Source organism: Lontra canadensis, unplaced genomic scaffold (genome assembly GCF_010015895.1).
Source record: "Lontra canadensis isolate GAN:19392208 unplaced genomic scaffold, GSC_riverotter_1.0 scaffold88, whole genome shotgun sequence".
NCBI classification, from domain to species: Eukaryota; Metazoa; Chordata; class Mammalia; order Carnivora; family Mustelidae; genus Lontra; species Lontra canadensis.
The window spans coordinates 7,561,755-7,574,625 of NW_022631082.1; the positions used below are offsets into that span (position 1 = coordinate 7,561,755).

General features: G+C 45.8%; 1 protein-coding gene across 1 annotated transcript; it reads left to right on the forward strand.

Annotated features, from left to right (window-relative positions):
• Positions 1-6,064: 6,064 nt before the first annotated feature.
• Positions 6,065-7,680, forward strand: LOC116854193 (G2/mitotic-specific cyclin-B2-like). Its single transcript, XM_032835906.1, has 2 exons — positions 6,065-6,960; positions 7,128-7,680. The coding sequence occupies exons 1-2, from the start codon at positions 6,176-6,178 to the stop codon at positions 7,534-7,536; spliced, it is 1,194 nt and encodes a 397-aa protein (XP_032691797.1). The 5' UTR covers positions 6,065-6,175; the 3' UTR covers positions 7,537-7,680.
• Positions 7,681-12,871: the final 5,191 nt, after the last annotated feature.

Consider the following 12,871-nt stretch of genomic DNA (forward strand, 5'->3'; position numbering starts at 1 on the left):
CTGTAAATGATGAGTGCCTCGTGGTACCTAAACTGTATAATGTAATTTATGTTGAATATTCCTTTCCTTCTGGGGTCTGGAATTTTGGTGCTTGACCAGTCCCCAGTAAATACCCTGGGCAGAGTCTCTAATGAGCTTCCCTGGTGGGCAACAGTTCACACGTGTGGTTACAACTTTCCTATAGGAACTAAGTGCATCCCTTGGGACTTCACTAGGTGAAGATTCCTGAAATCTTGATTTGATTGAAAACTTCCAAGTTTCCTTGGACAGTGTTTACTTATCCATTCACCTCTTGCTCGATATTTAGGTGGTTTCTCATTTTCTACGGGGCTTCAGCGGTCCCTGTTGTATATGTCTCCTTGTGCACACATGTAGGAGTTTCCCTAGCATACATATCTAGGAGTTGAAATGCTGGGTTATGGGAATATCCACCTTTCTAGATACTGCCAGTTTGCTCTTCAACGTGATGGTTGCTGTTCTTATTCCACCAGTAGTGTTGCTATTACTCAGTGACCTTATCAACATTTGGTACTGTCAGATTTTTTTTTTTTTTAAGAGCGAGTGAGCACAAGCAGGGAGAGCAGCAGGCAGAGGGAGAAGAAGACTCCCCATTGAGTTGGGAGCCCCATGTGGGACTCGATCCCAGGACTCTGGGATCATGACCTGAGCCAAAGCCAACAGAACCAACTGAGCCACCCAGGTGCCCCTGGGTGCAGTCAGATTTTTACATTTTTGTTTTTCTGATGGGTGTACATGAGGGGTTTCAGTTAGCATTTTTCTGATTAGTAGTGAGGTTCAGCTCTTTGTATCTATTTATTGACCATTTGTCTTCTGTGAATTGCCTCTTCATATCTTTACTCATTTTCCTGCGGCATTGTCTTCATCTTAATTAGTGCGGAAGTTCTTTTTACATCTGATACCTGCCTTTTCATTTGTTTGGTGTCGTTTGATGTTCAGGATTTATTGTTATTATGGTAATGTCATCAGAGTAATCGATCTACTTACAGTTTGTGTTTTTTGTGCTTTGCTTAAGAAATTTTACCCTGAGGTTGATAAGATATCCTACTGTGTTTTCTTTCTTTGTTTTTTAAAGATGAGGCAGAGGAGAGGGAGAGAGAGAATCTTAAGCAGACTCCTCGCGGAGCACAGAGTCCAACACAGGGCTGGATCCCATGACTCTAAGTTCACGACCTGAGCTGAAACTAAAGGTTGGGCATTCAACCAACTGTGCCACTCAGGTGCCCCATCCTACTGTTTTCTTCTGGAAGTTTTACTTTTCATATTAAGCTTTTAAAAAATCTACTTGGAATTGATTTTTGTGTATGAAGTGAAGTAGGACTGTGATTTAGTTTTTTCCAGACAGAAACCAGTTCTCCCAGTTTCTTTTACTGAGCCGTTAAGTGGTTTTCAAAATGTGATCCCCTGTGGATCCAGGAGATAAACTCTTTTCGCAATAATTCTAAAGTGTTGCTTGCATTTCTCATCTGCACTGTGTAGTCCTGTACCCTACTGTTAAAAAGCAACGGTTGGGTAAAACTGCTTGTGCTTTAGCAGGAGTCCATGCGGTGTCCCCAAACAGTAGTCACAGTAGTCTTAGTTGTCATTGTATGCCTCACTGTTGCTACACATTCAATGTTAAAACAGTTCCATTTAAGAGTGTCCTTGAAGAAGCAGTGAAAAGTAGTAATCGGTATTAAAACTTAGCCCCTGAGCCAGTCTTTCTAGTGTTCTGTGTGGAGAAATGGGAAGTTTGCATAGAGCACTCCATTGCGTGCTGAAGAGTGGTGGTAGTTGAGGTAATGCACTTGTACAGTTGTTCGAGTTGAAGTGGAACTGGTGACTTTTTTCATGGAGCACCATTTTTACTTGAAAGGATGAGACTGCAGTTACTCGGTTAGGATATTTGACAGAGGTTTTCTCAGAATAAATGAAGTGAGCTGGTCACTTGGAGGACAACTGATGGTTTGTTGCCAATGATAAAATTAGAGCTTTCAAGCAAAATAGTCTTTGAGAAAACTTTTATTCGCCACAAGCCTGACAACTTCTAAATATTTAAAGATTTTTCTGAGGAGATCAGTGGTGATACTAACAAGGTATTAAAAATACTGTATCATGAAATGTAGTAATTCAGTAGATCAGTATTTTCCAATAGACCGATGGGTTTCAGTGTTACAGTGTGAAAAGTTCATTGATACAGTTTCATATTCTTCATTATAACTAACTTGAACAGACTACTAGTTTTTGAGTTTTGGTATAAGTAACAAAGTAGAATATCTCCAATTAGCTGAAAAGGATACAGCATTCCTCCCTCTTCCAGTTGTGTATCTGACTGTGTGAGGCTGGATTTTCTCCATGTACTTCCATCAAGATAGCATATTATAACAGATTAATTGCAGAAGCTTGTGTGAGAATCCAGGTCTCTTCTATTAAGTCAGACAATTGGGACTTTACAAAATGTAAAACAAAGCCATTCTTTTCACTGCTTTGTTTTAATTTTTTTTAATTGAAAAAAAAATCTTTTAAGAGAGAGCATGTGCACATGTGAGGGGTGGGGGAAGGGACAGAGGGAGAGGAGATAATTCCAAGTAAAATGAGCATGGAGTGTGAGCCGTCACAGAACTCAATCCTATGACCCTGAGACCACAACCTGAGCTGAAATCAAGAGTCAGAGCAACTGAGCCACCCAGGCACCCCTCACTACTTTGTTTTTAAAAACATATAGTTATTCTCCCGAAATAAGTGATTTATGTTAATATCTAATGGTTTATTAGCTGAATTAAATATTTAAAAAATCATCAGTTTTACTTTCTAATTTAGGAAATATACATAGATATAATCCTTATCCCTTCATGTATTTATTTATTTTTAAAAATATTTATTTGACAGAGAGAGCAAGAGAGCACAAGCAGGGGGAGCAGTAGGATGAGAGGGAGAAGCAGGCTCCCAACCAAGAAGGGAGCCCGATGTGGGGCTCAATCCCAGGACCCTGGGATCATGACCTGAGCCAAAGGCAAATGTTTAACCATCTGAGCCACCCAGTAGCCCCATCCCTATCCCTTTAAACAACAGCTCTTTAGGGTCCTCATTAATTTTATTTATTTATTTATTTATTTATTTGACAGAGAGAGAGAGAGAGAGATCGCAAGTAGACAGGCAGAGAGAGAGAGGGAAGCAGACTCCCTGCAGAGCAGAGAACCTGATGTAGGGTTCGATCCCAGGACCCCGAGATCACGACCTGAGCCAAAAGCAGAGGCTTTAACCCACTGAGCCACCCAGGTGCCCCTCATTAATTTTTTTTTTTTTAAAGATTTTATTTATTTGAGAGAGCAGAGCAGGGAAAAGGCCAGAGGGAGAGGAAACAGACTACCTGCTGAGTGGGGAGCCCAATGTGGGGCTTGATCCCAGGATTATGGAATCATGACCTGAGCCAAAGTCAGAGGCTTAAGAGATTGAGCCACCCTGGTGCCCCTCATTAGTTTTTTTTTTAAAGAGTTAATGTTTTTCCTTTTTCATTAAAAAAAAAATTTTTTTTTAAGAGCAGTTATAAGTTCATAGCAAAATTTTCCATATGCCCCCTGTCCCACCTTCTGTCATGCATAGCCTTCCCCACCATTAAGATCCCTCATCAGAGTGGTACATTTGTTATTTCTGATGAACTTACATTGACAAATCATTTGTCATTGATTGACAAATCATTATTACCCAAAGTCTGTAGTTTACATTAGGGTTCACTTAGTGTTGTACATTCTGTGGGTTTGGACAAATGTGTGACACATGGCCATCATTACAGTCTCAGAGTGTTTTTCCTGTCCCCCAAATCTTCTGTGGTCCACCTAGTCACCCCAAACTCCACTCATTAATTTTTAAGAGTGTAGCATGGAGGACAAGGGGAGATGGAGAGGAGAAGGGAGTTGAGGGAAATTGGAAGGGGAGGTGAACCATGAGAGACTATGGACTCTGAAAAACAATCTGAGGGTTTTGAAGGGGCGGGGGGGGTGGGAGGTTGGGGGAACCGGGTGGTAGGTATTGGAGAGGGCATGGATTGCATGGAGCACTGGGTGTGGTGCAAAAACAATGAATACTGTTACGCTAAAAAAAAAAAAAAAATAAATAAAAAAATAAAAAAGAGTGTAAAAGGGATCCCAAGACCAAAACCCTTGAGAGCCTCTGTATGAATCCATCCTTTCCCTAGTGATTTGTAGCCTCTGTTTAGAGCAAGTTTCCATCCAGTCACAGGTCTCTTCCGTAGGCCTGTTTATCTCTTCCTGTGCCAACACCACATTATCTTAAATATTACCACATTAGAACCAACCTTTGTAAGGCTAGTTCTAACCCTTTGTTCTTTATTCTTTCAGAGGTATTGTTGTTCTTGGTTTTTGTTATTCCACAGAAAGTAGGATACACAAATACTTCTTCCTATTATAAAAGTAATTATTGGCAGGGGGACACCTGGGTGACTCAGTCAGTTAAGCATCAGACTCTTGATTTCAGCTCAGATCATGATCTCAGGGTTGTGAAATCAAGCCCTGCATTAGGTTCCACGCTCAGTACGAAGTCCGTTTAAGATTCTCTCTCTCCCTCTGTCCCCCATTCTCTCTCTCTCTTAAAAAATAAGTAAAAATAAAGTAGTATGTTTGAAGAAATAATTTTTTAAATAGAGAATTGCAAGGAAGTAAAAATTACCCTGTTAATATTCTGATGTATAGCTTTATATTCTGATATTCTATGTGTGTGTGTGTGTGTATATATATATATATATATGTAATGTTAATCTCAAAACTATCAGTTTACCAGCAAAAATGGGTTTATTTGGGATTAGGAGAATTGCAATATACACACATGTGTTCACATGCATGCATATGCACACAGTTATGTGTAACTACACATATGCTTTTTGCATATGTATATATTTAAAAAGATGCAGTCATTCTTTACCTTGTCTTTTATGTCTGACTTTTTACACAGTCCTGTGAATGTATTTCCATGTCATTTAATGTTCTGCTTCATTGTTTTTAATGGCTACATGCATTCGATTTGTGTGCATGATTTATGTAATGATTTTCTATACTGAAATTTTATTCATTGTGTTTCACTCTCAGAAGCCTGACCACAGTGAACCTTCATGCTGCTAAGTCTTCATGTGTACGTGTGATTCCTTAGGAATGATTCCCAGGAGAGGACTCGTTGGGTTACAGTGAGGGCTTCAGTTGTGAGAAGGTGTGATCACTTAGTTGGAGGTGGAAGACTGTGGGAGACAGTGGGACAGGACAGATAGAAAAGAGTAGCAGTAGGCTTTGGTAGGAGAGTCCTGATGAAGTGAACATGATGTTAATGGGAGAAGGAGAAGCCAGCAGGGGCCTGTCATCACTGCTGGTTTCCATGACCGATGTTTGAACAGGTAAGAAAAGGGCAGAATAAGCCAGTGGATGTTGTGGGGTTGGAGAACTAGCCTCAGCCTGGATCCCTCAGACCTTTCCAGGAGTTTATAGGGGAGAGGAGGTTTTCTCAAGGACAGAGGCCCCCAGTGCCTTTAGTCTTTTGGGAGTCTGAAGAGAATCTTCTTTTGCTCTGCATTAAGGTCTTCCCACTCTGGACAGCCTTAATACTAGCTACATGGGGACTGTTGGAGTGTGGCATGGTTAGTGGGCATCTCCTCTGGTGTGGGGAGCCAGATAGCCTCCTATATTGTGTGCCATGTGGGATGGGTGAACAGTGATGGGGAGCAGGCAATTGCAGCTGAGTACGGAAAACCATCCCTAGAAGCAGCCCCTGGGATCAGAAGACCAAGGTGGAGGCCTGGTCCAGGTTAGAGAATGTCCATACATTCTAATTCTAATGTATGGACATTCTCTAACCTTCCTGGGCTTCCGCTTCTGCAGCTGTAAAATGGAGTTAACACCTGCCTCATCTTGTCATTGAAAGGTTTAAACTGGGGCATGGAAAGCCCTTAGAGGGTGCAGACCCTTTTAATTGCCTAGTAATCTTGAGTTAGCCAGTTGGTCACTCTAACTTCAGTTTCCTCATTTGATAAATAGGGATAATAATACATACCTTGTGATCTTACGCCGTGCGGGCCGGAGTCCAGAGCTAATGGCTCCGCGGAAGCCTGTGTCCTTCCTCTCCGGTCTGCGTCCCTCCCTGGGCCGGGCTGGCATTCTTGCCTGACCCTTCCCACATGGTGCTGCTCCGACGCCCGACGGTGTCCACTGATTTGGAGAATGCTGATAATGGAGTTAATTCTAAAGCTAAGAGTCATGTGACAATCAGACGGGCAGTTTTAGAAGAAATTGGAAATAGAGTTACAACCAGAGCTACACAAGTAGCTAAGAAAGCTCAGAACACGAAAATACCTGTTCAACCCACCAAAACAAATGTCAACAAACAACTGAAACCTACTGCTTCTGTGAAACCAGTACAGATGGAAGTGTTGGCTCCAAAGGGTCCTATCCCCCCACTGGAGGATATCTCCGTGAAGGAAGAGAACCTCTGCCAAGCTTTCTCTGACGCGCTGCTCTGCAAAATCGAGGACATTGATCATGAGGACTGGGAGAACCCTCAGCTCTGTAGCGTCTACATGAAGGATATCTACCAGTATCTAAGGCAGCTCGAGGTTCTGCAATCCATAAATCCACACTTCCTAGATGGAAGAGAGATAAACGGACGCATGCGCGCCATCCTGGTGGACTGGCTGGTGCAAGTGCACTCCAAGTTTAGGCTGCTGCAGGAGACTCTGTACATGTGCGTTGCTATCATGGACCGATATTTACAGGTTCAGCCGGTTTCTCATAAGAAGCTTCAACTGGTTGGGATTACAGCTCTGCTCTTGGCTTCCAAATACGAGGAGATGTTTTCTCCAAATATTGAAGACTTCGTTTACATCACAGACAACGCTTATACCAGTTCTCAAATCCGAGAGATGGAAACACAGATTTTGAAAGAACTGAAATTTGAGTTGGGTCGACCTTTGCCGCTGCATTTCTTTTTTTTAAGCAGAGCAGCAGGCAGAGAGAGAGAGAGGAAAGCAGGCTCTCTGCTAAGCAGGGAGCCTGATGCGGGGCTCGATCCCAGTACCCTGGAATCATGACCTGAGCTGAAGGCAGCTGCTTAACCAACTGAGCCACCCAGGCGCCCCTGCCGCTGCATTTCTTAACGCGGGCATCAAAAGCCGGGGAGGTCGATGTGGAAAAGCACACTTTAGCCAAATATCTGATGGAGCTGACTCTCATTGACTATGACATGGTGCATTATCACCCTTCCAAAGTGGCAGCGGCTGCGTCCTGCCTGTCCCAGAAGGTTCTGGGCCAAGGAAAATGGAACTTAAAGCAGCAGTATCATACTGGATACACAGAGAACGAAGTGTTGGAAGTCATGCAGCACATGGCCAAAAATGTAGTGAAAGTTAATGAAAACCTAACAAAATTCATTGCCATCAAGAATAAGTATGCAAGCGGCAAACTCCTGAAGATCAGCACAATTCCTCAGCTGAACTCAAAAGCCGTCCAAGAGCTTGCCTTCCCTCTGATGGGACGGTCCTAGACTGCTGTGGCCCTCGGGGAGGAGTGCTCCATCTGTGCCCTTGGTGTCGCTGATTTGGAACTCTTCACTTTGTATATAGTCCTCTGGTCTATTTCATGAAACCTTTCCTTAGACCTATTTTCTAAATGTATATTGAGGAAAAATAAAGCTGTTAATTTTTCTTAAGGTAAAAAAAAAAAAATGAGATGAAATGTAAGAAAGAACTTTAAAGTGCTAAATCTCAGCGTAAATGTTACTGTTGGTGGGCATGTGCAAACGGTTGCCCCAGGTATGTACAGGTGCCCCTAGCTACCACCCGAGCATCACAGGCATCCAGCACAGCAGATCTGGATTGTGCTAGCAGGAAAGGATGTGTGCAGTGCTGGGGAGAGTAGAAGACATAGAGGTGAAAGAGCTGGTCGTGTTGTAGACTCTCATGCTGGGATTTGATTTCAGAATCAGAACGTGAAGTTAAAATCACATATAGTTACATTTAATTATCCTTTAAAGTCCCCACACTTGCTCATAGAGTATCTCTCAGTAAGTCCAGAGAATCAGCTCCTCTTCCAGCATAGGAGCAGGTTGCCTTTTCTTGGGTTGGTACCAGCCAAAATATTGAACTTCGGTTTCAGGACCATGCCGAATTAAACCTCAGCATTGCACAGTGAGGGACACATGGGAACTGAGAGCAGTGGAGAAAGTGGCATATTCATAGTTCCCATCATTTGTAATTCTTGTCTCAGATTCACTTGGGTCTTATGCTCATTTCAGCTTTCCATCCTTTAACAAATATTTATTGATCACTTACTGTATGTCTGATGCTATGTTAGACACTGGGTAACAGCAGGGAAAAAAAAAAAAGACCATTCTACTTTACATTCTAGTTGCGGAGCTAGAAGTAAGCCAAAAATCTCTCGGTTTGCTAGATAGGAGTGCTATCGGGGACAAAAAAGCAAGATGTGTGGGGTAGGAGGTTCTGAAGTGGCCAATTACAGTTTAAATGGAGTGGCTTGGGAAACTGAGTTTCATAAGCCCTGCAGGAGAATAAATGAATGCTATGGAATGGCCAGTGCAAAGGCTCTGAGGTCAGTGCTGCCTGTGTGTGTGTGTACAGTGAGGAACCCAGTAGAGCTAGTGGAGGGAAAGAGGAGAGCCATGGTGATGAGATCTGATGTTGTAGAGTGTTACAGGTCATCGAAAGATGTTGGGCTGACCTTGGCCTTTTGTCTAGGCAAGAGAGGAGTGTATTGGAGAATTTTGAGCAGAGGAGAGATGAGATGCTTACCAAGATCATTCTGGTTTCTGTGTTGAGAAAAGCCTGAAGGACGGACAAGGGAACTAGTTAGGGGACTGTTGCATTGGTCTTGGTGAGATAATAGTGCCTTGAACGAAGGTGGTAAAAACTAGTTTACTGTGGATATTTGAAGTTAGAACTACCATTGCATTTACTGTCAGATTGGATTGGGGTTGAACAAGGACATAAAGTAAGAGGGAACCTCTAAGGGCTTTATTCTTGAGTCTCTGGATAGACTTGCTATTAATTGAGTTGGGGGAACTTATGGGAGGAGGTGGGGGGACAGATTTGGACAGGTTAAGTTTGAAGTCCTACCAGACACCTGGGGGGAAATGTGGAGTGGGTAGTTAGATGTGTATGAATTTGGAACTCGAGGTAAAAGTTCTGGCTGGAGCTCTGTTTGGGAGCCATCAGTTTATAGTTATTTAAAACCATGCTGCAAGGCCGAGATCTCCCAGGGAATGGGTGTAGGTAGCTGGGCTTGCCGATGTTAAGAAGTGGGGAGATGAGAGGGAAGCAGCTGCAGAGACTGGGAAGGAGTGGCGGGAAGATAATTAGGGGAATATGGCATCCAGGATGTAGATGTTGAAGGTAGAGAGGTGTGCAGAGAGATGCTCGCACTGTTTGAGCACTGGCAGCTACATTTGAGAATGTGAAATACACAGGTTGCAATTCCAACTCGTGTTTGAAAATGCAACATTGCAGGGGCGCCTGGGTGGCTTAGTTGGTTAAGTGGGTAAGCTTCTGCCTCCAGCTCAGGTCATGATCCCCGGGGGCCTTGGATTGAGCCCTCAGCCCTGCATCAGGCTCCCTGCTCAGTGGGGAGTTTGCTTCTCCCTCTCTGCCCCTACCCTTTCGTGTGCATGCTCTCTCTTTCAAATAAATAAAATCTTAAAAAAAAAAAAGAAAGAAAAGGAAAGAAAAATGTACCATTCCAGCCACATGTGGGAGTCTAGTAATGGCTGTTGGAAGGAGACAGGCACAGCGTACGGTTCCTGTGCTCTGCTCTAAATGCAGCTTGAAGGGCTTCTCTGAGACTTGACATGGCCGTGGCCTGGCCCAGGGAGACTTGGGCATGCATCTAGGACTGTAAGTCAGTTTCCTCGTCTGTAAAATGGAGATCTGATAACCTCCACCCTAGAACATTCATGAGGATTCAAAGACAAACTGCCCCTGAAGTGTTCAGCCAGGCCCAGGAACTTAGAAATCTCTGTAAATGTTAATGATGCTGTGACTCACCAGGCCTCTGCTGTGGGTTCGAAATGCTGCAGTGCAGGTTCCTCACTGTGTCAGCCTCATGGGGATACTTCAAGCAGATCCACTCACCCCTTTCATACCCCCCAATGAGTCACACCACTCTTGTCATTCCAAGAAATCTTAATTTCTTTATTGTTTTTTTGACTCAACAATTTTTTTAAAACTTTTTTTTTCTGAAACGTTCTTGTTATGAGCCTTTTGTTTTGTTCTCGTTAAATGCACTCGACCCAAAATTGGTTTGGCATATCGAAAAGGAGACCAAGGAGGGATTGGGGGGGAGCGGCAGGGAAGGGATGGGAGAGGGGAGGAGGCCCGAATGGACACAGAGAAATCAAGGGTGAAAGAGGAACATAGAAACAGTGAGAAAGACACAGGGAAAGAGGTGGAGACAGAAAGGAAGGCAAGGGAAACAAAAAAAATACCCCCCCCCAAAAAGAGAAAAATACTAGATTTAAAAGGAAATGAATTCAGGAGCCCAAGGAAGGGAGTAGGAGAGGAAACCAAGACCCTTCCTTCTCTATACCGTCCCAGCTGGGGTGGGGTGTCAAGGCACCAGGTCTGGTTGGGGTGAGGGGACACCTGGGCTCTTGGGGGTGGCTTTGCACTAGGCTGCAGTGGTGTCCAACCCCACCAGGGGGCCCTGCCATGCAGCTCTGAGGCCTGGGAATCCACCTTGGTGATTTTGGCTGGAATGGGAACTTAGGGACCCACCCCACCCTCTCTCCCCTGATTGTCAGTGTCTGGAGAGAGAGGAGGGCTGGTCAGGGGCAAGGAAGCAGATTCTTTATTATACTTCCAGTCCCCCGGTGAACTCTCCCACCAAGCCTATTCTCCTAGCCCTCTTGCTGGTGTCAGAGGCAGCCTCTGGCTCTAGCTGGACTCATGCTGGGCCATCTCCATCATCCCTCCTCTCTTGCCAACTCTTCACAGACCTCTGGCTGCCCCTTCCTACAGTGGAGTTCCTGGCCTAGTGATGCCAAGGAAGGCCACAGAGCGGTCTGGCCAAGACTGTCCCTGTCCTTATTTCTCTTCCCCACCTAGACTTACCCATGGTATTGAGCTGAGAGGTTAAGCCTCCCTACCCGAAAAAGCTAGAGATGGAACCCAACCCTGCCTTCTCCCCACACCTGTCTCCCTACATGGGACAAACCACCATCTTTGGTCTGACCCCTTCTCCCCTAACTGATGGGGACAAGCCAGCCCCAGCTCCCCAGGAGAAGGGAGGGGCTTTCTAGCAGCAAAAAGGGTTCCTCCAGCCACCTACCTGTCCCTTTCCCCCAGTTCCTCCCTAGAGCCCCCCCCCCCTTAACCCAAAGTCGTTTATGGCAGCAGCAGGCTGAGACCCAAGATGTTTGAAAACTCATGGCACTTGTGAGAAAAGAGGGAGGGGCAAAAGAGACAAGAAGGGGTCAGAGTAGAGGTGGAGGGCCACCCCTGGGAGAATGGCAATGACAGGGCTGGGCTACTGTGGCAATGGGACTACCCTACTCTCAAGGAGTTGGGGGGCAGGGTGGGAAGGCCAGGGTGAGCGGCTAGAGAGGAGGGTGCTGGAAGAGGTACTCAGGAGACATCCCCAGCCCAAAGCTTCTGGAGTCTAAAGTCTGGGTAGAGTGCCTAGTACAAGGGTGTCCTGACTGCAGACCCTGGTACCTGGCTTTGCCTTCCCTGTAGGAGGGTGTAGGGTAGGGAAGATGATCTCTCCCCTTTGCGGCCCCCCTCCCTCCAAGAGAGAAGACAACTTCATCACCCCCAGCCTCCGTCACACCCACCACCTGCTGCCTTCACTTTTCTTCCCCCATCATCCGCTCTAGGTGGGAAATCAGTCCCTTCCTCCACACCCAGAGAGTCCCAGAAGCAATACACAAGAAGCAAGAACTCAAAGGGACAGCGCAGCCATCTTGGCAAAAGCATCTTTGGGTGTAAGGGTGCCTCCCCTGGGCCAGTGGTGAGGGGAGGGGGAGACAGGCCCCGGTCCTGGGGCAGGCAGTGAGGTACACGCCCCAGGAGGGCTGACTAATGCCAGGGAACGGGCGGAGCAGGGAAAGAGGCGACAGAAACGGTGCCGGGAAGGAAACAGGTTCTTTGTTTCGCTGTTGCTTCTAGATTTTGTTTTCTGTCTCTGGATTGTAAAAAGCTGCTCTGGCGGCCCGCCCACCCCGGCTGGGGATGCACACATACACGGAGAAGTCCTGGCTGCCAGGGCCCGGTGGCGCCACTCTGCTCCGGAGAAAGCCCCGGGCTGGCTGGGCCACAGGCTCCCGGTGGCTTCAAGTGATGAGATTTTCTTTTTTTTTTTTTTTTTTGTCTTTTTTTTTCTTTTCCATTTCGTTGAAATATTTACAGCAATGGGGAAGGAGGAGGAGGAGGAGAGGAAGGGGTAAGATGGCCCCCTAGGGAAAGATCCAAGCCCAGGACCCACTCCCCAGGGAGATCCAGACCCAAAATCTGCTCCCCAGATAGCCGAGCCCACAGGACTGGGAACTGCCCAAATATGGCCACCCCTGTGGGCTGGGGGCCCTGTGGGGAGTTGTGCTTCATCAGGAGTCACCCCAAGGTAGGGGGTCACTGGGTGCACTTGAGGAGGCTGATGGGCAGGCTTGCTGGGGAGGCAAGGACGAAGGGCAGAGGGAAGGAGCTTCAGAGAAAGTTCCACCTTTAAACCAGCAGCCACAACCACCCATTCCTCTTGCCCTGGAGCTTTCTCGGGAGAGGCCCGAGTCTCCAGGAGTAGGGAACTGTAGTGCAGGAGGAACCTGTCTGTTCCCACTGCTCCTTCCTGGTGCCGCTAGCAGCATTTCTGGCTGC